The sequence below is a fragment of the Triplophysa rosa genome, linkage group LG17, assembly GCF_024868665.1.
Source record: "Triplophysa rosa linkage group LG17, Trosa_1v2, whole genome shotgun sequence".
Taxonomy (NCBI): domain Eukaryota; kingdom Metazoa; phylum Chordata; class Actinopteri; order Cypriniformes; family Nemacheilidae; genus Triplophysa; species Triplophysa rosa.
This window is the reverse complement of record NC_079906.1, coordinates 16,263,487-16,289,041: the sequence shown is the minus strand read 5'-3', so window position 1 is coordinate 16,289,041 and position 25,555 is coordinate 16,263,487. Positions and strand designations below refer to the sequence as shown.

Genomic DNA, 25,555 nt, shown 5'->3' with positions numbered 1-25,555 from the left:
GCTCTTTCTTTCTCTGTGTCAGGGGAGAGGTGCACAGAGGATATAGACGAGTGCAGCTCAAGACCGTGTCTGAGTGGAGGGACATGTGTGGACAAGATCAACGGCTTTCAGTGTTCGTGCCCGGCTGGGACTCACGGTCCCTTGTGTCATTCTGGCGCAGATTACTGCAGTCCTCAGCCTTGCCTGCACGGAGAGTGTGTCGAGCAGCAGGACGGGTAGGAACAGCCGATATGCTTTCTTGATATCATTTCTCTCCGTTTACCATTTTCTGTTAAACACTAAGTATGTTTGTGCGTGTAGGTACCACTGCGCATGTAAAGCCGGCTGGGTGGGCAAGAATTGTGAACGAGAAAAGAACGAGTGTTTGTCAAACCCATGCCAGAATGGAGGAACCTGTAATGACCGTTTGAACAGCTACATCTGCGTGTGCCCCCGTGGATTTGCAGGTATAAAGCGAGACTTATAGTGCAAACATTTCAGACAGTTGGGAGTTCAACTTGCTATGTGTGAATGTGAACAATTTGATTGCATCTCTGTGCCCTTTTCTCTCAGGTTCCAACTGCGAGATTAATGTTAATGAATGCGAGTCAAGCCCTTGTATGAATCAGGGAACCTGCGTGGATGGAATCAACAGCTACACCTGCCACTGCACTCTACCTTTCACAGGTGACACACATCCACATGTAACACAATATCCCCTCTGGGTTCAGTACAGCGACATGCACCACGCCGTATAATGTGACTTATTATGTGAATGTTTTCTCACACACTCAGGGAGACACTGCGAGGAAAAGTTGGTCCCCTGTGCGTCTCAACCCTGTCAGAGTGGCGGTGTGTGTCGACCGTCCCCAGATTACACCGCATATACCTGCCAGTGCCTTAGCGGCTGGGAAGGCAAGTGCTTTAATTCTTTGTGTTTTCTTGCTTTTATTCCTCAAAAGTATCTTTGGGGCTAAATGTAAATGTTTTTTGTGTATTATGTACATGTAGGAGCCCAATGCACAGAGGATGTCAATGAGTGCAGGAGGGGCCCGTGTCAGAACGGGGCTCGGTGTGTGAACACGCAGGGCAGCTATTACTGCGAATGCCAACCTGGGTACAGTGGAGTCAACTGCCAGACCAACATTGATGACTGCAGCTCCAGTAAGTGTCATTTTCACAGTCACATTGATCCACATCCTGGTAAACACTGGCATATCTATATTTTGACCAACCATTGTCTTACTTTTTAACTTTATAATCTCAGTTTCCCTCTCTTCTCCAGATCCATGCCGTAACGGGGGCACTTGCGTGGATAGAGTGGGCCGTTTCTTGTGCGAGTGCAGAGATGGCTTCTATGGAGAGCGTTGTGAGGAGGAGATGGACGAATGCGTTAGCGCCCCCTGCAGGAATGGAGGTCTCTGTAAAGACTACGTGAACAGCTACACCTGCGAGTGCCCGCCGGGCTTTGATGGCATCAACTGTGAACGCGACATTCCAGATTGCACCGACACGTATGTTTTCTGTATAAATGATGTGAAAGTGTGTGTTTTATTCAAGTTGATCATTTCACTTAAGTGATGTTTTGGCATGGAAGTATTCCACCAAGTGGAATTTGTTTGTTCATTCAGTCTCTGTCGCCCCACAGGTCGTGTCTCAACAACGGAACGTGTGTGGATGGAATTAATCGTTTCTTCTGCCGCTGTCGACATGGTTTCTCGGGTCAGTTTTGCCAGTTTGAGCTGAACGAGTGCGACTCTCAACCCTGTAAAAATGGAGGCACCTGCATAGACGGCTTGGGGACTTTCCACTGCACCTGCCCGCTGATGTACAATGGGAAAACCTGCGAGGTACGAACAGTCTGTCCAGTCTTGGAACGTGAACAGGCGATATTACACAACTTTAGTTGCTGTGAAAATTGTCCAATTTCTAGATAATTACAACACCATTTAGATATTAAACCACACCTTAATACTACACAATCTGCTATTCGTTCCATTGCAATTTCTTTGAACTTGTTTTCATGGAAAAAGACATTTTAAAATGATGATTTCACAGTTTCTTCATAAAAACAGGAATTGCGAAAATACATATTATACAGTTTAATAGTGAAGTGTTGTAATTATAGCTTTCCTCAGTCTGTTGTTCTTTGGTGGTTGTTGCCCAACTGATCATTGACTATTTTCATTCAACAGTCAATGGTGAATGTGTGCAGTCAGATTAAGTGTCAGAACGGAGGCATGTGCATCCAAAAGGAGATGGATTGGAGGTGCAGTTGTAACCCAGGTTGGACCGGCCTGTACTGTGACATACCCAGCGTGTCTTGCCAGGCTGTTGCCATCAGCAAGGGTGAGACATCAGAAACTTTTTTAGCACTTTGAGCTGAAGTTTAAGCTCTTTATGAGAGATTTAAAAATAATTCATTTAGTATAAATTAAAAATAGAAAGGTTTATGGAATTTATGCATGAGTCTTTTTATGTATATTGATAAGTCTAATAATACAAGTTCATGGTCCTGCATGTGATCTAGGTGTTATAGTGGACATGGTCTGTAAGAATGCGGGGCGCTGTGTGAACAAAGACAACACACACCAGTGTCTGTGTCAGAGAGGTTACACTGGCAGTTACTGTGAGCTGGAAGTGGATGAGTGTTTGTCCAACCCGTGCAGAAATGGAGGAAACTGTGTGGATTATCAGGGAGGATACGATTGCCAGGTATGTCCATCATGACCTAAAAAAACTTTAGTAATGGTATTTTCAAGAACTGTCTTATAATATCCAAATCTCTCTCCTTGTCTATCAGTGTAAAGCAGGTTATCAGGGTGTGAACTGTGAATACGATGTTAACGAGTGCCAATCAAATCCTTGTCTCCATGGAGGCACCTGCATTGACCTGGTCAACCGTTTCTCTTGCTCGTGCCCTCCTGGCACCAAAGGTACGAACTAGTGGCTGCCTATTTTAATGGATCTTTAGCACCTTACTGTCATGTAAATGTTCATCTGACGACTCTTGTTCTGCAGGTTTGCAGTGTGAAATAGACGTTGATGAGTGTGCCCAGGAATTCAGTCCGCGTTGTCTGAACGGTGGCCAGTGTGTGGACGGTTTGGGACGGTACACCTGCTCCTGTCCACCTGGTTTTACCGGAGAGCATTGTGAGGGAGATATAAACGAGTGTCTGTCCGGACCGTGCCACCCTCCTGGCACCATCGACTGCGTCCCACTCGCCAATGACTATCAGTGCCGCTGCCGTCTCGGTTATACCGGTGAGACTCAAAAGCCAATATTACGTTTTTTTCAGTAAATTTATTGTTTGAGAATATTTAAAATAAAATGTTTGCATAAATGTACTCATTATCCTCCTGCAGGTCGACACTGTGAGTCAATGGTGGATCTGTGCCAGTCCAAGCCGTGCCACCACAACGGCAGATGTTCAATGAACATGAGTTCGGTGCATGGCTACAGCTGCACCTGCCAATCCGTAAGTGCTGTTTTAGTATGTATACTTGTGTGTATGCGCTTAAATATTTCCTGTATTGCAAAGTGTTTCCTGTCTTCTTTCCCACTCACTGAATTAACTTGATTTCTGTACAGTAAATAAAAAAGCAGCTTACTAATTTTTACTAATCGCTCTCGGAGAGGTGATGCAGAATATTTAATTGTCTTATGTGCTGTCTGATCTTCGCTTTGCTTTGGGTATAATTGTTTCCTCTTCTTAAGGCTATTTGTTCTCTTATTCTCATGCTTGCGCTAAAGACAGAGGCTGCATACATCAGGTATGAAGTTAAACACCGATCTTAAAAGATCCTTAAAGAAGGCGGTCAACTGAAAATTTACAGCATATTTGTGCTAATTGTATTGACACCAACCCTACAGTCTTAACTCAATGATTCACTTTTCCAGCCACTCTTTAGTAAGATATCTCACCTCTATAAATCAGTTTCCGTGGTGCTGTTTATTTTTGGCATCTGACAGCTGCTTCCTCTCTTGCAGGGTTTCACTGGCTTCAACTGTGGTGATTACCCCTGTGACAATGTCCGTTGCCTGAATGGTGGACGGTGCATGGAGACGCTGGGGCGCCCGCAGTGCCAGTGCAAAAACGGTTTTACCGGCCCCCACTGCGAGATTATCCAAAATCTCTGCTTGTGTCGTAATGGAGGCACCTGCATCCCAGATTCACGCGATTCCAACAAGATTAGCTGTCGCTGTGCGCCTGGATACAGCGGGCCGGATTGTCAGATTTTATCTAGAACTACCCCTACCTGCCCATACGTGGAGTGTGAATAACGGGCTGGAGACAAAGTATGTGACCCACAGTGTAAAACTGCAGAGTGCGAGTGGGATGGGGGCGACTGTACATTGCATTTCGAAAAGCCCTGGAAGAACTGCGCTGCCCCTGTGCCCTGCTGGGATCTTTTCCATAATGGACACTGTGACCTAGAATGTAACAATGCCGGCTGCCTTTTTGACAACTTTGAATGTTCTTCGGGTCAGAACACTTGCAAGTATGTGTGTCTGAAGTATGCTGTAAATTGCCAGTAGTACTAGTTATTACTAGTGACATTAGTTTTTAGGTTAGATAATAGTTAAACTTTTCTCACAACTTTTTGCAGAATTACTATACTTGGAAGGTGCCAGCACCGTTATTCAGATGTCATAGTAGCTGTAGCTCTCTGTCTCTGTCTCACATGTTCTGTCTGTCTCTTTATGCTAATTCTCCCCTCAGATATGGCAAATACTGTGCAGATCATTACGGCAATGGTCATTGTAACCAGGGCTGTGACACAGAAGCATGTGGCTGGGACGGACTGGATTGCGCTACCAACACTCCTCCCAAACTGGCTGACGGCACGCTGGTGATCGTGGTGTTGCTGCAGCCCGAAGAGTTGCTGCGTGACATTCGGGGTTTCTTGCGCTCTTTGGGGATGCTCCTGCACACTAATGTGCGGCTAAAGATGGACCAGCAGCAGAGACCTATGGTGTACCCGTATTATGGAAAAGAACAAGGCGACTTGCAAGACGGTGTTTCCACGATGAAGCAACGTAGCAAACGAGAGCTGGGGAAGGAGGTTCTTGGGTATGTTTGTCACTTGTGGAAATGTCATCATGAACCTTATTTTCCAAAGTGATGTTATGAATAAGTCATCAGTAACCGAACATGTCTCTGTGTGCTTTAGGTCGAAGGTTTTCCTGGAGATTGACAATCGTCAGTGTTCACAGCACTCAATTGAATGCATCTCCAGTGCAGACCAGGCTGCAGCCTGCATAGCTGCCGAGTATCTTAAATCGGAGCTGCCGTACCCCCTGTACTCCGTCAGCAGTTCGTATACTACCAGAATGCATTCTGTGGTCTGATATTCAGTCTGATATTCAACTTTGTTAACCACCCTGCTCCATCTTAGGTGATCAACATGATCCTCATACCGTGCCCCCTCTGCTGTATTTGGTTGGCGTCTCAGCAGCTATCATCTTGTTGATACTGATATTGTGTGTATTGGTTGCCAAGCGAAAACGCAAGCATGGAACTTTATGGCTTCCTGACGGCTTTATGGCAAAGAAGGACAGCAAGCGCAGGGAACCAGTGGGCCAGGATGATTTTGGCATGCAGTAAGTGTGGCAGCTTTCAGTTCTTTTCAGAACTATGTGCATTTATCTCGTAAATAACGTTGCTGTTGGATTGAAATCTCATTTTTCATTTATTTTTATTTTTATATAAATCAGCTTTTTGGTCACTCTTCATGTTTGTCTGTGGATTTTGCATTTTGGATTTAACCAATAAAATGTATTAAAGAGCTTGTAAACTTGGGAAACCCAGTGTTTAATTATTGAAAACATTCAGTGTTTTTTCCATTCCCGTAAAGGAAGGTTTTGGAGGTTTCAGTCTGACAGTGACGATATGATCATTCCAACATGATGTGAATCCTAGGCAGTGTTTCATGTCTGGTGGCATCTGTAATGATTTCATTTTGTCTTCTTGTTCCACTTCTCTAAGGAACATACAGAAGCCACAGGATGTTGGGATGATGGATGGCAGCTCTACCCACCACTGGTCAGAGGAGGATCATCTAGCTAAGAAACCCAGGGTAAGAGAGGGAACCGTAAGTAATAAAACTTACACTTGTCATTTTGAAAGGGGGTTAGGACTGTTTTTAACTATTAAATCATGAAACCTGAACATTTGGGGAACAAATTATTCCAGAATTACGTTTACCCACGGCCAAAAAGTCTACTAGATTATGTATGATCAAACTGAACGCATCCTTTCCGCAGATGGAGGATAAGCCGTTGCTTCCTGTTGGAGTGGATGGAGGGGTGGACAAAAGAGAATGGACCCTGCAGCATCACAAAGCTGCTGACATCACACTCACTCCGCCTCAGGCGGACATAGACATGGACAGCCTGGACGTCAATGTCAAAGGACCAGGTAATTTAACTTCCGATTGTCTTTATACTTTGAGAAGGTGAATAGAAGTTTATTAATTATTTATTAAAAGTTAATTTTATCAGGAAGTGGATTTCCTGTGAATCAAACCCATGCGCCACCAGCATTCCACAGGAACACATTTCCGTTGAAAGGTTGGCCAAGTCTGTTTTCTCTCTCTGTCTCAGATGGTTTCACTCCCCTCATGCTGGCATCATTGCGGAATGGCAGCAGTTCTGATTGTGGCAGCATGCTGGGTGATGAGGAGGAGGAAAGCGGAGCAGACGAGCCTGGCACAAACGTTATAACCGACCTCATCGGACAGGGCGCTTCACTCAATTCCCAGACGGACCGCACCGGAGAGACCGCCCTTCATCTCGCTGCACGATATGCTCGCGCTGATGCCGCCAAGAGGCTGCTGGATGCCGGTGCTGATGCCAACGCTCACGATAACATGGGCCGCACCCCTCTGCATGCGGCCGTGGCGGCAGATGCCCAGGGAGTCTTCCAGGTTTGGGGATGCTGTACTTCATTCTAAATGGAATTGCCACGGTCATGAAACACGTACAAATATATTACAAAAATAATAATTTTGACACTTAAGTTCAATCATCACTGTAAAATTTTTTTTAGATTCTTATCCGTAACCGTGCCACGGATCTTGATGCCCGCATGAATGATGGCACCACACCACTCATCCTGGCAGCCAGACTGGCAGTGGAGGGCATGGTAGAGGAGCTGGTGCACTGCCATGGAGATGTCAACGCTGTGGACGACCATGGTGAGAAACACATGAACACAAACATTTCACAAAACAGATGTGTAAATAATTTTAACGATCAAACTTCATAAATAGAAAAACTGCCTTATTTAATCTTATCGATTGGTCTCGTTTTACTCTCAGGTAAGTCAGCTTTGCATTGGGCAGCTGCTGTCAATAATGTAGAAGCCACACTGGTGCTACTGAAGAATGGAGCCAACAGAGACATGCAGGACAACAAGGTTAGAGCTTCTGTGTCCATTTATTTATTTGGGTGTGTTTATTTACTTTTTATTTGTTAAATAATATTATTTATACAAGTTATATTGTTTAGTTATTATTTGTTTTTATTAATAATAAATAACAAGCATTCATGTAATCATAAGGTTTGGTAATTTGCTAAATGTATGCTGTTTGTTCACTTTTGTCTGTACTGTGCTGTAGGAGGAGACCCCCCTGTTCCTTGCGGCCAGAGAAGGCAGCTTTGAAGCAGCTCAAGTCCTGCTAGATCACTATTCAAACCGCGACATCACTGACCACCTCGACCGCCTGCCACGTGATACCGCCCAGGAGAGGATGCATCACGACATTGTGCGTCTCCTGGACCAGTACAACCTGGTGCACAGCCCACACTCCGGGTCAAACCACATCGGAAACGGCGGCGGGCACTCTATGGTCTGCGGGCCGAACAGACCTGGATTCATTGGCATGCGACCTGGACCGCAGGGTAAAAAGAATCGACGGGGTGGAGGCAAAGCAGGCGGCGTTACAGGTGGGACAGCCAAAGATCTGAAGGAAATGAAAGCCAAGAGGCGGAAGAAGCCCGCTGGCGGAGAGGGACCGGTTGTGGTAGCGGTGGGCGGAGTTGTGGGGAATGTCACCAAAGTGGCCGGCGGTCTCTCCGAAAGCTCTGTCACCATGTCACCTGTGGATTCTCTGGAGTCTCCACACTCGTACGCCGGAGAGCCTGCCGTCACATCCAACACGGCAAACTCTCCCCCGCTGCTGAGCAGCCCGTCCGTTAGGCCCATGCTGCCCCCTGTCAGTCACATGCTGGGCCAGCAGCAGAGCTGGGTGGGTCTGCCTAAACACCCTTACAACGGCCACATGTTTAGTCTCATGCAGTCCCACCAGATGAGCATGGGCCACACCGGCATGCAGCAGCAACACCACAGCCCTGGCATGCTCACCCCGATGAATGTCACCATGAGCCGAGAACAGCTGCCCCCCATCGTCACCTTCCAGACGATGGCAACGAGCGGTGGGCAGAGCCTCCTCAAGCAGCCGCAACAGGGGCAGATGCAAGCACAAGGGCAGAACCAGAGCCAGGCCCATGCCCAAGCGGGCCAGCACCTGCACTGCAACCAGGGTTTGATGTACCCCATTCCTGATGTAGGAATGCTGCACGGCCTCTCACACACCCTTCAACACCCCCATGGTCACAACCACACCCTCCCTCACGGGCACGGCTTGGCAGAGGGGCAAGCACGACAAGTGGCGTCCTATCAGCCACGCCAGAGCCCTGTGGATAAATATCCCACCCCACCGTCCCAGCACAGCTATGCCACTGCTGGCTCTGAGGGAACCACTCCGGGTCATCCCGCACACCCTCCCAGCGAACACCCTTACCTCACACCTTCACCCGAATCGCCTGACCCCTGGTCCTCTTCATCACCACACTCCAATTCAGACTGGTCCGATGTCACCACAAGCCCCACCCCTCTAGGAAACCCTCATTCACTGCCTCCTTCCTGCCACAAACACATTCCCGAACAGGCTCAGCTGCAGCCCCAGTTGCAGCCGGTTCAGTCACAGCAGTCACAGCGCAGCAGCGTGTATGCGTAAGAACACAGACCTCAGTGGTGCACTCTGACCTTTGGAGTTTAATTGCACGGCCATTTTGATTTCTCTGTCTAGGTGTCAAAGGAGTGGCCAACTATCAGTCTTCCTTGTGTTTTCTCTGCCCTTCATCTTTATGCATGTTGACTGTGATGTTTGCATTTTAGAAATTTCCACAAGCTATTTTTGATCACCCAAAAGATCCTAAAATTGGATCAGATGTTACACAGAACCTGTCTTTTAAGCAGAGAAAAACAATGTTTTTAAAAACTCCACTGTTACACATGGACGATCACGCTGCCAAGTTATCTGTGGTTACGGTCCCAGCGTGGGACTTTTTTCTTGGAGCTTTTACGTATTGAAGGAAATTTTCTCATTTAATCTGCAATCTTTTTGCCAGATATGCTTAGGTGGTACCAATTTGTCTTTTTTATATAAGACATCAGCTGTGTGTTTTCCTATCGTTCACCTTTTTTGTACTGATGGAATGTTTCTTAAAGAATTGGTGGTACTTTTGTTGTCGCATTTAGATTGGAAGCATGAATGTGTGTAGTAGAGGAGCCCACATACATCTCATTCATATGTGGTTCACAGCTAAACTGTTGTGTAAATAGTCTGTAAAATGTTAGTTTATGTATCTCATTGTCTGTGTTACTTTGTATCTTCTGCCTTGCCAATGATTAAAAGAGGTAAAATGAGGTGTGTAAATATGAAAGGGTTCAACTTCGTTTCTTTATGGTATGCAGTATTTTGTGGCCACACAAATATTACAGACGAATGGAATTCCAGCAAAAGGAAAAGTTTAGACAAATATTATCAGTGCCTTTTAAATGTATTTGTAATCATTGTTACTATGTTTTTTGTTGTTCTGCTTTGTGTTACATAAATATTCTGAGCAGTTTAACTGGTTCTTTTTGTGTTTTCATTTACGTGATTTTTAAATACATGTATTTCCATGTATTCTCTTTATTGTAATACAATCAGCCTGTCTGTGCGATCGTTCAAATAACTTTGTAATTTAGAAATCATACTTTATACAATTCAAATGTACTGTTTCTCTTTTTATGATTCATGATGTGAGCAAAGCTTTATAAGCCTGATTAGTACAATCACACTTTTCTTTGTTTTGCACAATAATGCCCCTGTATCTACTAAACACCAAATAAATACTCAAAGTAGTATATAGAAAGCCATGCATACCTTAGTCAGAGATTATAAAATACTCTTTATAAGGTCTTATTAACTTCCTGTATTTGTTTTAATGGCTTCATCGGTGATATTGTGTGTTCAATATTAAGTGAGTCGACTTTACACTTACTTGTGTAAACAACGTTTTTTTGCAATATGTTCCAAAGGCTCTTTTTGGAATCAATTGGCTTCATTATGTGGCTTAAAATATCACTATTCGATGTAAAACCCACAATATATTCTCACATATTGTTCCTCTTGTAGCACTTATGGCCCCTTCAACAGAATCATTTTTGGTGTAATGAAATCTAAGTGAATTAATAGGTTTGTCCACCAAAAGATCATCGCAAAGCTTCTGGACCATTGTATTTTCACCCAAATGTTATGCAAAGCTATTTTTATAAGTGCTGTATATAATTTTGATTGTTTGTTTTTATGCTTATTGTATCTCCTTTTCCTGTTCACCAAATATATGCATAAAATATGCTAGAATGAAGTGACTGTTTCATCTTAGTGTTTCGTAGATGAAAATCTGATTTAAAGAACAAAAGTCTGTGTATTGGAAACAAACAAATTGATGATCACAATAGTAATGAAACGCAACAATAAATGAAGAGCTTTAAAATTTGATATGGCTAAATGAGTCATTTTCTTGCAGTTTACACACATTGATAAAGTTTATTATTCATCTTGATCGACACTACCCTTCTGTGCAGTTAATGGCAGAACACTTTAATGCACTTTACAGTCTCCCAAATCCTTATTCATCAGTGAAGACTGTAAAAACATTTTGACAGTGTTCTCATAGTGTACACAATTCATTAACATGGAATATAATAATAATATAATATAGTTATTTAAACAGTTACCACGGAATCAAAATGCAATCTTATATCAATTTATTCAAATGAAAGAAATAAAAGAACTGTCAAGTAAAACCGGTATCGTTCTGTCCGCCGGTCAACAGGTGGCGACAACGAGGCGCAATGAGCAACGAAACAACAGGACACTAGGAAGTACTGCAAGACTGTTAGAGATCAGGATTTTGTACAGCACACTGGACAGTCTGGTTTATATACTTGATGAATGAAGAAAAAGCTATAAGATTGACATAAGCATTGTATATTATGGAGACCTGTTTTTCGTGACGGATATTTCAGTCCAGCGCTTAGCTGCACTAGTTCTCAGCCTTAAGGTGTCAAAATAAGACACGACTCAACTGTTTATTTAACGTCATATATTCGCGGGAATTTTGTGCCCGTACCTTATCTTTAAGGATGGATCTTTGACAGTTTTTTTGGGTGGTCAGAAGTTTATGTTTGTTTTCAAACTCGTGTTCTCGAACTGCAACTTCACTTCTTCCGGGATCTCCTCATTAATCTTCAGAGAGGGTGAGTCTAACGTTACATAAAACTAAAACTCAATTGAGATTCTAGTGTTTTGTTTAAGACAACGTGTTTATATGTAGACATTTTCACGTGTGGTAATAATCACGTATGTACTATTTACATTTAACTTACTCGAGAACGCTACTGTTAATCAATTCTAGACTAGCACATATGACGTTAACTATTTAAACTCATTGAAACGTTGAAACTCGTATTTTTATTCTTCATTTCAGTCTCCAATCTGTGGCCAAAATTTAAGAAAACCTAAGGGTTAATGTTTGATATCTTTGTGAAGACAACTATAGCGTATGTGGACATAAGCTTAAGTGTACTTTCTGGGCATTAATGTTGACAGAGTCCATCCAGCTGAGACAATATTGTCTTTAAACATCTGTATGCTCTTTGCCCTTTTCTCTTTCATCATGTCATCACAGACCGGTCCTGGTCTCATTGTGAGAGACTGTGAAAATGGCATCAGCCAATCTGAAGTATCTCTCTCTGGGGGTCCTGGTCTTCCAGACCACCTCTCTGGTGCTGACCATGCGTTACTCACGGACCCTACAGGGCGATGGGCCGCGGTACCTGGCCTCCTCTGCTGTGGTGGTGGCAGAGCTCCTCAAGATCCTCACCTGTGTGGGACTGGTCTTCAAAGAGCACAGTATGTTTACCTTAAGCAAAACTACTCGACTTTGTCAGTTCTCAAACCGGTTGTTGTTTCTATTGCAAATACCATTATGAACCATCAGCAGTTAATACCCCATTAAAACCATTACAAAATTCCTTTCTGTAGTGTGTTTTAAGCTTTACTATGTTCTGTTGGTTCCCATCCACCAGGTAACATCCCACCAACACATTACCAGTAGATACACACAGAGACCATTACAGTTCCCATTGAAAACCAAACAATTCCCATTAAAACTATTATATCTATTAGAATTTCTTTGGTGGTTTCTATGGTTTTAAGCAGGGTGCTTACAGGGACAGCTCGCCCGTAAATAAAAATGAAAAACCTGTACATGGCTCTTTCCTCTGTGCAACACAAGTGAAGATATTTTAAGAAACGTCTCTGTAGTTTTGTGTCCATACAGTAGAAGTCAATGGGGTTACAATTGTTTGATCACCGACATTTTTCAAAACATCTTTTGTGTTCTGCAGAAGAAAGTCATACAGGTTTGGAATGACATGAAGTTGAATAAATGAATTTTCATTTCATGAACTACCCCTTTAATGTTACTTCGTGCTGTAATGTTGTAAGTGTTGGTTTTTGCTCTGGTTGCTTAAGATAATCTTGTCTTTTTAATGTCTTTTTTTAACACACCACAACATGGTAAGATGCTGTCTCTATCACTCACCGCGTTCTGTGGGAGACAGAGAGATTATAGTGAACGAAGTGTGAAATTCAGCGATGTATTTCTATAATTAAACCATGCATTCAGCAAGCGGAGAGGAAAATGCATGAGCCATGACCTTGAGTTCCCCTTTTATAACTAAACCTCTCAGATTATCTCAATCATTTTCTTCTTCGAAATTCCCTCGATTCAATAGGAAATGACAGACTACTGTAACAAATGGTTGAGTAACATCAGGGAAATCTAGTGTTGCCAGACATTTGACTTTTGGCGGTTTTCAGTGTAATCTGGCCAAGAATCACCCACTTAGACAGGAAGAAACCATCTGTTTGACATGTAAATTGATCAACCTGTTTGCTGTTTGGGTGCAGGTTTATCTGAAATAAAATGAGACTATATCTCAATAATAGACTTGACAGGTTAATCATAGAATGACATTCTCTGTGAATGGAAAAAAGTCTAGAATTACTGTCTGTCTTTACGTAATGATTCTCTCAGTACAGACAAACAGCTAAACAAAGTGTACGCTTTAGTGTGTGAACCTAGGGTGCGTCTCAATCGACAGTAGTCAGGGCGCTGATCGGGGAGTCGGTCATTTTAAGGGCAGAATCCTTCCAGTGCACTGAAACAGATTTTTCTTACCTGAAATCATTTTTGACATTTTTGAAGCTGTCTAACCAAAAGCGCACAAGCCAAATCGATAAACATGATGAAACGCGATAAAACAAATAAAAGCCAAACGTTTATTTAAAAAAACATCTTTCGAGTATTTGCACTTGGTAAACTTTGGCAAATCCAATCATTTGTAATTGTAGTCAGTTGATGCAGGCAGCATGCAATTTTCACAAGTGATTTTTGGTTTGTGTTCAGAAAGTCAATAAGTAGTCTGTGTGTGGTTCATTACAATGGCTGTGAATTTGATTAATTATTTCTGGATAAATGTTGTGTTTGTGTTGGGCAGGTTTCAGCGGCCGAGCGCTGAGCAGCGTACTAAGACAGGAGATTCTCCACAAGCCTATAGAAACATTGAAGCTGGCGATTCCTTCAGGCATCTACACACTGCAGAATAACCTGCTTTATGCAGCACTGTCTAACCTTGATGCTGCTACGTACCAGGCGAGTCGCCATCCATCGTCCTAAATCATCATCCAAGTTTTTTTTTGTTTCCGATTCACCATTAACAATCCACCCCTCTTCTTCACCCTAATGAACTTTTAGGTGACATATCAGTTGAAGATCCTCACCACAGCCCTGTTCTCAGTGTCCATGCTGGGTCGCCGACTGGGGGTTTACCAGTGGCTGTCTCTGCTAATTCTTATGGCTGGGGTTGCATTTGTACAGGTAAAGCTGAATGAGAAGCCACTAATCCACTAAATCAGGGGTCCCCAAACTTATTCCTGGAGGAACAACACACCTGCCTGCAAGTTTCTGCTGTGCCTAGTAAGATCTTGATTAGCTGCTTCAGGTGTGTTTGATTAGGGATGGAGCTAAACTCTGCAGGACATGGACAGGACTGAACCTGGGGACCCCTGGACTAAAGCAATACGTCTTCTACTACATAAAAAATGCAGTTGTTGAAATGATTGGCTGACCTCGTGGTTTCTTGGTTTGACAGTGGCCTACTGACTCACCATCGGATCCTCAGAAAGAGCAGCTGACTGCGGGCTCACAGTTCGTGGGACTGGTGGCTGTACTGGTGGCCTGTTGCTCCAGTGGCTTTGCTGGAGTTTATTTTGAGAAGATCCTCAAGGAGACCAAACAAAGTGTCTGGGTTCGGAACATCCAGCTAGGTCAGTATGTTTGTGAAGAAAACTTTCTTCCTTCATTTTTCAAAATTTAAAGTCCCAGTGAAATTAAAAATGACAATGCCTATTTTTTCATGAAATATTGCAGCGTTCTTTGTAAATAGTTTATCAATGTGGGTCATTCTCTTTTTAAAATTTGTGTGCCCTCATAATCTTTAGTTAAAATCTGAAAATGCACCTTCCTGGCTTGGGCGGAGCATCCGTTATCTCTACCCCTTCAACTGTCAGTCTGCTGCCAGTTCCATTTCTAAATGCAACGGCTGTTTTTATACATCCAATCAAATGGCAGAGAAAGACGAAAGCCACGCCCACTATTTTTCTCATTAGAAATTACATTTTACTCGGAAATGCGACAAAATACGGAAGTAAAAAACGATCGCAACTTCCGGTTCACTGGGACTTTGTTTATTGTATTGGATTTTGAAATTGCCTTAGTTTTTACCATCCATGTAGATTACTTTGGTGATTTTTGTTAATTTACTGATTTTTACTTTCCTACTAAACCATTATTATACAAAAAGGCGTTTACAGATACTCCATAAAATGTTCTTTTGGTTTTTTATATAAAGCACAGGTTGAATGCAGTGAAGACATAGTCAAATCAGAACTACCTTGTGTTTCTCATTTTCTCAAACCCCCACCCACCATTTTGCCCACTATGAGCACGACTGAAACTAAAGTGAAAAATAGAAGCTGGTAGAGATGTACAATGTTTTCTCTAACGCTGAACATGTCAACCCATTGAGTCAACCTATTTAACACTTCAAATTGCACAAGTAAAAATGAACTGTCAACTAAACAACACCATCACATCTTTATAGGATAAATGCTGTTTTTGTTAAAGAAACGTTTTCAGAATTTCTGATTTTTTTGGACATTTAATTTCATTAAGTCAAACCAATATCCACCCACAGGTAAATCATTTAAGCATCCTTGCACACAAAATTCGCAGGTTACATTTTAATGCTCGAGTCATTTTTTCCAGTGTGTTCCACTTGCCATGTGGTGTCTCAGTGTCAAGTTTATTTTTAACTGGGAATGTGTGAATTGAGCGTCTGTAGCGATTCACCTCCTAATGTGAACTTCTGTTCATCTTTGTGAACTGAGCCAAAATAAGCCACCCTGTTGCTCTGTAAACCAATATAAATACACATCTATGATGCAGTGCCACCAGAATGACTTAACTCGCTTATATGACAGTTTCTTTGATCAGATGAACACAGAAAGATATTTAGAAGAATGCTTTGTGACCAAACAGATCTTGGCCACCATTGACTACCATAGAAGGAACAATTACAATGGTAGTCAATGGTGCCTCAGAACGGTTTGCTTTCCTACATTCTTCAAAATATCTTCTTTTGTGTTCAACAGAACAAAGTCATTTATAAAGCAATTTTTCCTACTATGGTAGTCAATGGTTGCCAAGAACTGTTTGGTTATAAGCATTCTTCCAAACATCGTTCTCTGTGTTCATCAGAAATGTATAAAGATTTGAAACAACTTGAGGCTGAGTAAATGAAGACAGAATTTTTATTTTTGAGTGAACTGTTCCTTTAAGGGCTTGACTGTGACAACACAATTTTTTATAGTACTTTGCACACATTTGGCTTTATGTATCTGAGATCTTTGGTGTTTGCATTGTATATAGACTATAACTATATACCCTCTATGTCTCCGTTGTGCAGGCATGTTTGGGCTTGTGTTCGGGTTGTTCGGGATGTTTGCCTACGATGGTGCCAGAGTCCAAGAACACGGAATGTTCCAGGGCTACAATATGCTCACCTGGATTGTTGTTGCGCTGCAGGTGACTCTAAATGCTTTTCAGAGTCTTACAAACTTGTTGTAGCTCTTAACATGCGATTCAGTGTTAAGAACAACAGGAAGCTGTTCCAAGTTATTGCCCTGCAACTTATTAAAATGCAACATTATGAATTGAATTTCTTTTTATCTCCTTAGGCTCTTGGAGGGCTAGTGATAGCTGCTGTTATCAAATATGCTGACAACATACTGAAAGGCTTTGCTACATCACTCTCCATCATTCTTTCCACATTCATTTCATATTTCTTGCTCGAGGACTTCGAACCAACCAGGTAACAAAACCTGGGCAAATGTTTTTTCCTGTGCCGATATTCGAGATAAATTGTTGGAGATGAACTGTATTTAACTGAAAATGTTTTTCCCTGTGCAGTGTGTTTTTCATGGGCGCGGCATTGGTGATAGCGGCAACGTTTCTCTATGGTTACGAGGGCAAGCCGGTGGCCAACCCAAGCAGAGCGTGAAAGAGAAAGTGGACGAGAGATGAGGTGAAAGTGGAGCAGAACAAAAGGATAAAATGAGTGGAAGGACGCAGAAGAGGAGGCGTGGAGAGGAGAAAAACAGATTGATACAAGGTTGGATTAACAGGCTGGGCCACTGCTGTGCAGTGCTGAGCTGAGACACTCTGAGAGCCCGATAACACTGTCGAGTTTAGCGTGAAATGTATTCATCTACGCTAATAACGTCAGTGTGTGGAATAAAACCGCTTCGTAATGTGCCATTTTTTGTCAGATGTTTTTGAGGAATTAAGACTCTATTAGACAATCATGACTTTCCAGGAACTGTAGCGCACGACTTTGCCAGTTTCCGTTCGTGATCAGTGGTTTTATATACATTCATCCATAAGGGGTGATGGCTGCTTTTGGATCGCTGCAGTGGCCTGCAGTAATTTGCCACAAATTAAACTTGAATCTCACCAAAACTTGTGAATTTCAGGTTTCTGATGGGGTCATTTCTTCACTGTATTTTTCATTTACCAAATCAAATCAAACCGCTTCAGTCCCGAAGAAAAATTTGAATGTTATTTTAATTAACTGGGTTGCTGGGTTAGGTTTGTGCAGGGATATCCACATTTTGTGGATATGATATAAACTTTTCATATGTTTGTAATTATTAATGATGATGATAATGATGCTAGGAAGTCAGTTTGTGGACCGTCTCCACTGCCGTGATTACACTTTATTTAACAAATTACCTCTGTCACCAGGCAATAAATAATACTTGATTTAACCGGTATATATGCAAGGAATTGCTTTTTTAGGCTATTTTGCACTATGTATGACTCTGTATTAGTTGCTGGTGATGAGTAATATTAAATCAGGTGTTGTGTTAAAAAATATTTTTTTTCTCAAACAATACACACATTTTCACCAGGGCAGCACAAAACTTTAAAGAAAAAAGTTTGGCATTTTCCAGATGTAAATACTGTAAAAACAATGCATGCAAGCACAGCAAAATGATTGTTCTGTACCTACATCAAGTTGGTCTGGCATTTATTCAGTCAGTTCTTCCAGTCCTTTAGTTTATGCTGTTATGCTGTTTTTGAAGTCGGTACATCCCATATGGCATCATAATTTCAGCTTGTACAAATGCAGTGACTTTAATGCTCAAGTCAGCTGACAGTTTTATATTTTGTATAATCAAGAAGTCACTTCAGCTTAATTTGTGTCGGTGTTGGGTACTGGAGAGGCAGAAGAGGAGAGGTCCTTTGAAGAAAAACAGGTGAGTGTTTTTTGTGCTTTTGAATGTGGATAAAGGCCTATGTGTATGATATGAGGAGGAAGGTCTGGTCGGTTTGTCGTGGGAGTTAATAAAAGTGGAAATCTTACTTTTGCCCTCTTGTTCCTTCGTTTCCAGGTGTGCACAACAGTGATTTTGTAGCTCCAGACATTTCGTCCAAAGCTTCAAGTTTTGGAGTTATGTATAGACCTTCAGGTCTCAGGAGTCTTTAGGGTTCCAGGTTGCAAACGCTGCAGCGGTATGCAAATCCAAGTTGTAATTGGTGGACCTTAGGTCTCCTTATGCAAAGGTAGGATTTTTTAATCGTCAACTTTGAGTCAAACTGGAATCACAAGGCAAAACTGAATTCAGCCCAGTTTCAGTATAATTTCAAAAATTGCGCATTCTAAATTTTGCACAATTTCCTTTTTTTGATAGCGTGTATCTTAAATTAGCATGTGTAGCTTGCCGCTTTCTGAGACTCAGTGGCTCCTGTGTAGTCCAAATGTTCCTCTCGTAGGGAACAGGAGCCTTTTGTTTCACACGAGGAGGTTTTTCTGGCGTTCTCAGTTAAAACCTCACGGAGTCTAAGCTCATATCAGTTTAAAGACACTGAATTATTGAAGCTGAATAACCTACAGACCCCCCAGCATTTCACATTTCAGATGTCTCACTACACTTTTTAAAAATAAAGGTGCTAAACAATGCCATAGAAGGAGAATTTTCATTTTTGGGTGAAGTATCCCTTTAAGTGTAGTTGACTGCAATCGAAACATTTGGTTTACATTGTATTAAAATGCGTTTTGCAGTATTTATCGTTCAATTGAATAAAATCTTTAAAAATGGCAGGACAGTAAGCACTTTGCTATCCTGATTGTATTGGGTTGAATGAATAAAAAAAATCTTTAACCATGCTGTTTAATCCTGATCATTGTAGATGTTGCCCGAGTTTTTGATTTTGGGGGCTGTAGAAATTGATTGAGAAACTCTGATCTATGATATCCTAATATCAACAGCCTTTGGGTTTATCAGACTGGTTTTTCTCTTTAGTTCTTTAAAGAGTCCAAAGAGGTTTTAAGGCATATGAACATTTCAGAAAACAAGTATCTATTTAAAGGCATCAGTGTGGATTAAGGCAAATTTACTTGTGAATTGTCATTGATTTACAGATGTCTACTGCTCTTTGTTTAGCTTGTTTTCTCATGACCTGCTACTTAGATGGGATGACTACCAATGGTGGGCCTCGCTTGGGTCTCCACATCAACACTTGGGCATCATTGGCATTGGGGTTGCCCAGAGCGTTAGTTGGGATGGGCTCCATGTGGGTCAACACCTTGGGCTGGTCCTGGTGCAGCCGTCCAGTGAGTCTCGCTCGGGAGCCCAGCGGCTTGGTGGGGTCAACTGCGATGTCCACCTTCATCCTCCACTTGACTGTCTGGAGAAGGATCTTCTCCTGTGTGGCCATGTTTAGAGCCACCAGCCAAGTGGTGAAGCTTTGATCCCGTTTGATCCGTGTTAGCAAAGGCACGTTGCTCTCGCTCACAGGTACGGCCCACGTTACGCTAGGATAGAAGTTGTCATTCATGCTAACTGTGAAGCGGGAAGGCTTGGATGTGGGTCCGGAGAGGGTCACCGTTTCCGTAGTGTTTCCATACCACGGGTAGCTTACGCCGTCCGAGTCGCTGATGGCTTTCACGAGTCCCTCTCTTAACTCGGGCAACTCCCAGCTTGACCTGCAAAGATTGAAGTTCAGAGGTTAACAAATGAATGCGTTGGTTTTGCTGCACATGTAACTGAAGGAGTAGTGGTAATGACATTCATTAGCAAGGTCCCAGCTGGCAGTGTAAAATGACTCAGTGTGAGAGGACATTAATGTATATGGGTGTTGTTAGGTATAACCCAGCTCTGGCATTTCGGTACGGTACCATCTGTCTCGCAGCCGCGCAGTCAGTGATGCACACCCCCACACACATGTCCGCACCTCCACACAGACAGGCCCCCCGGCAGCATCAGAAGGGCCCACATCACACGTCACAGGGATTGTGGGTGGGTGTGAGAATGCTCTGTCTTCTTTTGCAGATCAGGCATTAAGCGTGTTCCCCGGCAATGCTGTCTGTGTTTAGTGCGACCACATTCGTGTTTCAGAGCATCTGTTCAGTTTTTATCTACTAGCTCTGGTCTGATCCACTGACAATCTGTGAAACTCATTTGTGGGAGTTTGAATGAAAGAGCAGTGAATGATGAAGGTGCAAACACTCAACCCGTCAGGCAGCGAGGTGATGTATGCGAAGACACACTGTGAATATAAATCACTGTTGCATTGCACTGAACTTATCCTTTCTTGATTCAGACACGATTCCTACAGTCACACAGTCAGTTTACCTTAAGGAAAATAAAAATTCTGTCATAATTTATTCATCCTCATGGTTGAAAACTTATGAGTCTTTCTTCTGTGTAGCACAAAATAAGACATTTTGAGAAATGTCTCTGGTTTTGTGTCCATACAAAGAAAGTCAATGGGGTGCAATGGTGTTTGGTTACGTTCTTCAAAATATCTTTTTTTGTGTTCTGCAGATAAACGTAAGTCATACAGGAATTGCCATTGAAATGACATGAGGGTGAATACATGATGCAAAAATTTTCATTTTTGAGTTAAATGTCCCTAAATTTGTCAACCTGCTTATCGGTGGAAAATCTATTGTACAGGATGATTGTAGTCAAGCAAAGACTTAATACTTGACAGGTTGAAGATAAACTTACATGCCAAGGTCTCCGTAAGTGTTGTAGAACTCCATTTGAGTGCACGCTTGAATCCAACCCACCACCCAAGTTTCATTACGAGGGATCGGGGGCATCACTACCCGGGCGGAGGCCTTGAAGTATGGGGTTTTGTAGCGGAGCACTATGGGTGAGTTTTCCTCGATTACGGTCGGGCAATGGTCAATTGTAGTTGAAAGGTCGTAAACAACAATGTTCTCACGCTTAATGCGCGGCTTACAGGCGACACTCTGAAGGCAGCCCATGACTGGAGAGGGTCAGAATCGGGGTAACCAGCAAGTAGGGGTGTGCTTTTATAGTCGGGTGTCTGATCCTGTTCAGGCGCTTAATACAGATATTTCTCACAATAAATACATTTAAGTGAAAAAAATTATATATATCAAATCACTGTCATGCTATTCTAAACCAACAGCTATAGATCTCCACAGGTTGCAAGATCCTTTCTTGATCTTTGGCATTCCCAAGCTTGTGATTGTCACCCGCTAACAGAGTTGAGGGTTGTTTTGGGCCCACATTAATTGTATATCTTCTCTGTTAAATCCACATGTCCTTTTGCAGCTCTGTGCCCTTTTATCCGTTTCTTTCTGGTCCGAGTTTTCATCTCACAACCGGAGGCAGAGCAGAAACAGTCAGGTGTGGCGGACCTCTCGCCTCGACGAGAGATGCTCGCGATCCTCCGTTTTTTGCTTGATTTTTGTCCTTTCCGAACAATAAACACTCTCAAAGTATCGCATGATTTACGGCAGAGGAACCGCGAAAAGTATCGTACGCCTGTGGTATGTTGCTTTCGATCACATCACATCTGACGTTACGTTACGTTATAGCGTAAACCTTCCGTAAGCATAAATAATCCACATGGACATGCAAAGCATCCGAATGAAATTGAATAGACCGCTGAACTTGGAATATAACAGCTTCATCTGTGCACTTTCATCCTGACCGTTTGAATAAACAGTGCGCGTCTCCGTTATTGGCATGCGCGCCGCTGTCGCTGTTCAGTTGCTGTGGTGCTGAATGAACGCTCATAGGCGCGTGGGAGTGCGTTATAGATCTGCTCACGTAGATTCACTCCGCTGATCTTGTCAGTTTGTCAAATCTGGGAAAAATAATGCAATATTGCAGTGAAATCTTGCAATAAGACGATTGTTAAATGCAATAAAAGGCGGGCTCATATTACGGGAGTTTGAACCTATTGACTTAAGTTGATGTTTGCTGTTAAATATTTATTAATATATGTCATAATTATTTTCTCCACTTTAAAAAAAAGTTTCTTTAACGGTTCTATGTTATACTGTGGTTCCATAAAGAACCTTTAACATTCACAAAATCTATCTGTTACACAAAAGGTTCTTTGTAATGGAAGAGGGTTTTAAACACTGGTTGATTCCTTGAGGATGTTAAGTAGCTACACTTTGTTAGGAATACAAATGTCGTGATAATGTGATCCGGTAGAGTATGGCTTTATATCTTCTAATTTTTTTATAGCTTTTTTTCATTTTATGGCACGTGATCGTTCAGATGTCTCTTTTTGATCAAATTTTTAAAGCAAAATGAACTCTTACTTACAATACTTGGATTAAATGGGCAGTATTGCTGCTCCCTTTATATATATATATATATAAATGTTTAGTTGCGGAACTGAAAATAACCATTAGTTTACCTTTAGGGAACTATACATTTTCGCGCAGGGGAGATTATACAGCAGCGAAACATGTTCCGCTTCCTAATTGATAGCTTTCCGTGTAACCATGACAACCGGCAGGGATGGACTGTCGTCATTGAGGCGAACTCATGTCAGATTTATCCGTTTCACTGTCAGAGAGTATCACCGTGCAGTCTTATAATGATGATGATTATCTAAATTCACCCCGAAATAAAGTGTGACTTGACTGGTTAAATGTGTACAGGTGTGAGTGACATCACAGGAAAATAAAGTATCATTGTTGGGTGCATTTCAAACTTTAAACTAAAGAAAAACTAATGTGCAGAGACACATTATCTGCCATTGCAATGATGAAGGGAGTGTTGTGGAGACCACGCCAAAAAGTATTTGTAATGAAATGGAAGCTTTCAATAAAAACGAAATATATATTATTTGACAATAGATACACATTGTATCATTTATTGTAATATTTGCTTCTTTTTTGGACTATTTTTACACAACTCGAGTGATTTTATTTTGCTGGAATGTTACCGTTTCTGAAGGCATTTTCTGCATTTACTAAATTGTCCAGCAGGGGGCCATGTTGCTTATGACGAATGCGGATTGGACATGTTATAAGAGTGTATCCGATTGCTTTCGTGTGTGTAAAGTCTACTTGGCAACATTGTCTTGTTTCTTATTTTAATGACAAAAGTTTCTTATAAAAATATATTCTATAGTGCAAAATATACGCTGTATAAAAGTACAATGTGCACTATCAACTTGATTACATATAGCCATATTTGACAAATGCTTTTTAAGGTTTTTGTGTTTCCAGACTCTTGGGGACAAGATCTCACCTGTCTTTGCCTGGCTAAGAACAAGAGAGTTAGCCATCAGAGGAAGAGAAGCAGAGAAAAGAAAGGAAGCTGGATTTTAAATTCAGTCATCCGACTCTGGCTTCTGGAGATATGGATTAGAGTTTAGGTCAAGAAAGAGAATGAGAGTAACAGAGGTGGTTTATGTCTGTAAAGTAGCCTGTCTGTCTAAAATAGCCCAATACTAATGGACTAATGGACAGGTTAAAATGGTCTGTAATCCTTATATGGGTGGGTAAATAATCCAGGACTTCTCTCACCTATACAGCACAGGTCTAGACCACTTTACCGCCTATTCAATCCCTGTAATGTGACTCTGTGATGGGACTTTTAAAGACATGCATGGGAATCCTCCTTTGGTAAACAAGTACAATACACTTAAATCCATGCAATGCAGATGGAGCTGGGACCAGGCAGTAGTAAAAAATAGTGACTAGTGGAATAGTGAAATTCCTAAAACATCTGAGCACCCGATGGCATGTGTGGGGTGTAGATGGTGTCTTCTGGTGACAGGAAAAGTGTGTGTGTGGGTTACTGGATGAATAGTGGGTGGAGCATAGAAGGTGAGGAACTCATCAGAAACCTGTTTGCATCTGACCTTTCTGCTTTAATGAAATGTCATGAAGATAAAAGCTGAGTTGTGTGTGTGTGTGGACCAGTTTGTGAGTGTGAACAGAATGTAGGCAGATGTGTATGTTATGTTGTCGTGCCATTCTCATGCTATCTCTCACTGTCCATTCTCTCTTTTTTCCCTGATGTAATGAAGGGTTGAGATACTGAGGCTCCATCTCTCATCACTATTCAATGCTACTACTCATGCCAGACTTTCGGGCTGGTGAAGTGTTTGCATGTTTTTTTGAAAGCTTGTAATAAAATTAAAGTTTTTTAATAGTTCAACAGAACCCAAATCGAAAACGTTACTTCTTGGATTTTACCTAGTTTTTTTCATGGAATAAGCAGGTAAAGACAAGGAGAAGTGTCTGTTGAAAGATAAGTCTGGAATGAGAAAGAAGGCTCTTGTCTGTTTGTGGTTGTCTCTGGCTCGCCTCTCATAGCCCTGTGGCCTCTCCTGCATCACTTGCAAAATTTTTCCACTGAATTAGATTAGTGCACAGCAAAATCGCCAGTGTTAAAAAAGGTCAAATTTGAGAGTGTGGATTATATATACTGTACACCGTGAGTGTTAATTTGACCTTTTTTAACACTGCCGATTTTGCTGTGTGGGTACCCCTAGAAAATGGAGTATGTTTACTTAGTTTTCTCTTTGCCATGGCTATCTATAACTATCTGTTTTTATTTTTTTTGTTTCATTCTCATAAAACTTAAATTATAAACCCATTATTTTAGTGGCAGCATTTGTTTTTGGATTAAAAAATATTTTACAATAAAAAAGAATCGTATATTCTTCGGGAGTTTAATGTGTCTAATTTCAACTTTCCGCAGTGCTTCAAAATACTTCACATGCCCGCTTTCTCAAAACCCCCTTTCTCTTATAGACAGACACATTCAATCTGCAGTCTGGGCCACCTAACACACAAAGAATCTCCGGTCTGCTCAGGACACTTCCCACTCAGGGCAGTAGACTTCTCAACATCAACAAACCTAAACCGCCAACAAAAGAGAGTAAACTACCTTACATTTTGCGGGTTCATTTTTTTATGTTTTCTCTTTCTTTTTGTGGGTTGTAAATGTGCAATGAACATTCAGGAATGCTATATAGACAGTTTATGTTTATTTGTCGCTTAGTCACACTGGTTCTTCGCATCAGCTATGATGTGGTCATCCTGAGGCTTACTCTGTCCAAATAGAGATTCTGTGTAACACCCAGTGGATTTACAAGATGAGGGACCACTGATGGATCCCTGCTTTATGTAATTAGCTTGTTGACAGAAATTCCTGTTTGACAGGTTCAGGCATTTATGGGGTTAACTTTTACAGAGTTAGTTCAGAGAAAGATCTTTGTCTAGGCTGTCATTTCATTTACGTGAAATATGTG

The 25,555-nt window shown here is 41.9% G+C and overlaps 3 protein-coding genes across 3 annotated transcripts in view; 2 read left to right on the top strand and 1 right to left on the bottom strand.

The window, feature by feature from the left end:
• Positions 1–10,813, top strand: part of notch2 (notch receptor 2) — a 39,959-nt gene extending 29,146 nt beyond the window's left edge. Inside the window, 22 exon segments of the mRNA XM_057355973.1 lie at positions 23–215; positions 301–446; positions 553–666; positions 775–894; positions 991–1,143; positions 1,265–1,493; positions 1,628–1,829; positions 2,175–2,328; positions 2,510–2,694; positions 2,783–2,915; positions 3,001–3,243; positions 3,346–3,458; positions 3,971–4,482; positions 4,704–5,054; positions 5,155–5,297; positions 5,380–5,584; positions 5,970–6,060; positions 6,248–6,401; positions 6,587–6,909; positions 7,032–7,179; positions 7,303–7,400; positions 7,603–10,813. Of these exon segments, the coding sequence (XP_057211956.1) occupies positions 23–215; positions 301–446; positions 553–666; positions 775–894; positions 991–1,143; positions 1,265–1,493; positions 1,628–1,829; positions 2,175–2,328; positions 2,510–2,694; positions 2,783–2,915; positions 3,001–3,243; positions 3,346–3,458; positions 3,971–4,482; positions 4,704–5,054; positions 5,155–5,297; positions 5,380–5,584; positions 5,970–6,060; positions 6,248–6,401; positions 6,587–6,909; positions 7,032–7,179; positions 7,303–7,400; positions 7,603–9,003 (5,411 nt within the window). The 3' untranslated portion in view covers positions 9,004–10,813.
• A 374-nt stretch (positions 10,814–11,187) lies between these two features.
• Positions 11,188–19,438, top strand: slc35a3a (solute carrier family 35 member A3a). The gene is made up of 8 exons (XM_057355974.1): positions 11,188–11,576; positions 12,008–12,231; positions 13,884–14,038; positions 14,141–14,263; positions 14,538–14,712; positions 16,413–16,531; positions 16,684–16,817; positions 16,916–19,438. The coding sequence occupies exons 2-8, from the start codon at positions 12,042–12,044 to the stop codon at positions 17,004–17,006; spliced, it is 987 nt and encodes a 328-aa protein (XP_057211957.1). The 5' UTR covers positions 11,188–11,576; positions 12,008–12,041; the 3' UTR covers positions 17,007–19,438.
• Positions 19,439–19,471: 33 nt separating this feature from the next.
• fam78bb (family with sequence similarity 78 member Bb) lies at positions 19,472–22,139 on the bottom strand. Its single transcript, XM_057355975.1, has 2 exons — positions 21,022–22,139; positions 19,472–19,994 (listed from the first exon to the last, which is right to left on the bottom strand). The coding sequence occupies exons 1-2, from the start codon at positions 21,282–21,284 to the stop codon at positions 19,472–19,474; spliced, it is 786 nt and encodes a 261-aa protein (XP_057211958.1). The 5' UTR covers positions 21,285–22,139.
• Between the last annotated feature and the right edge of the window lie 3,416 nt (positions 22,140–25,555).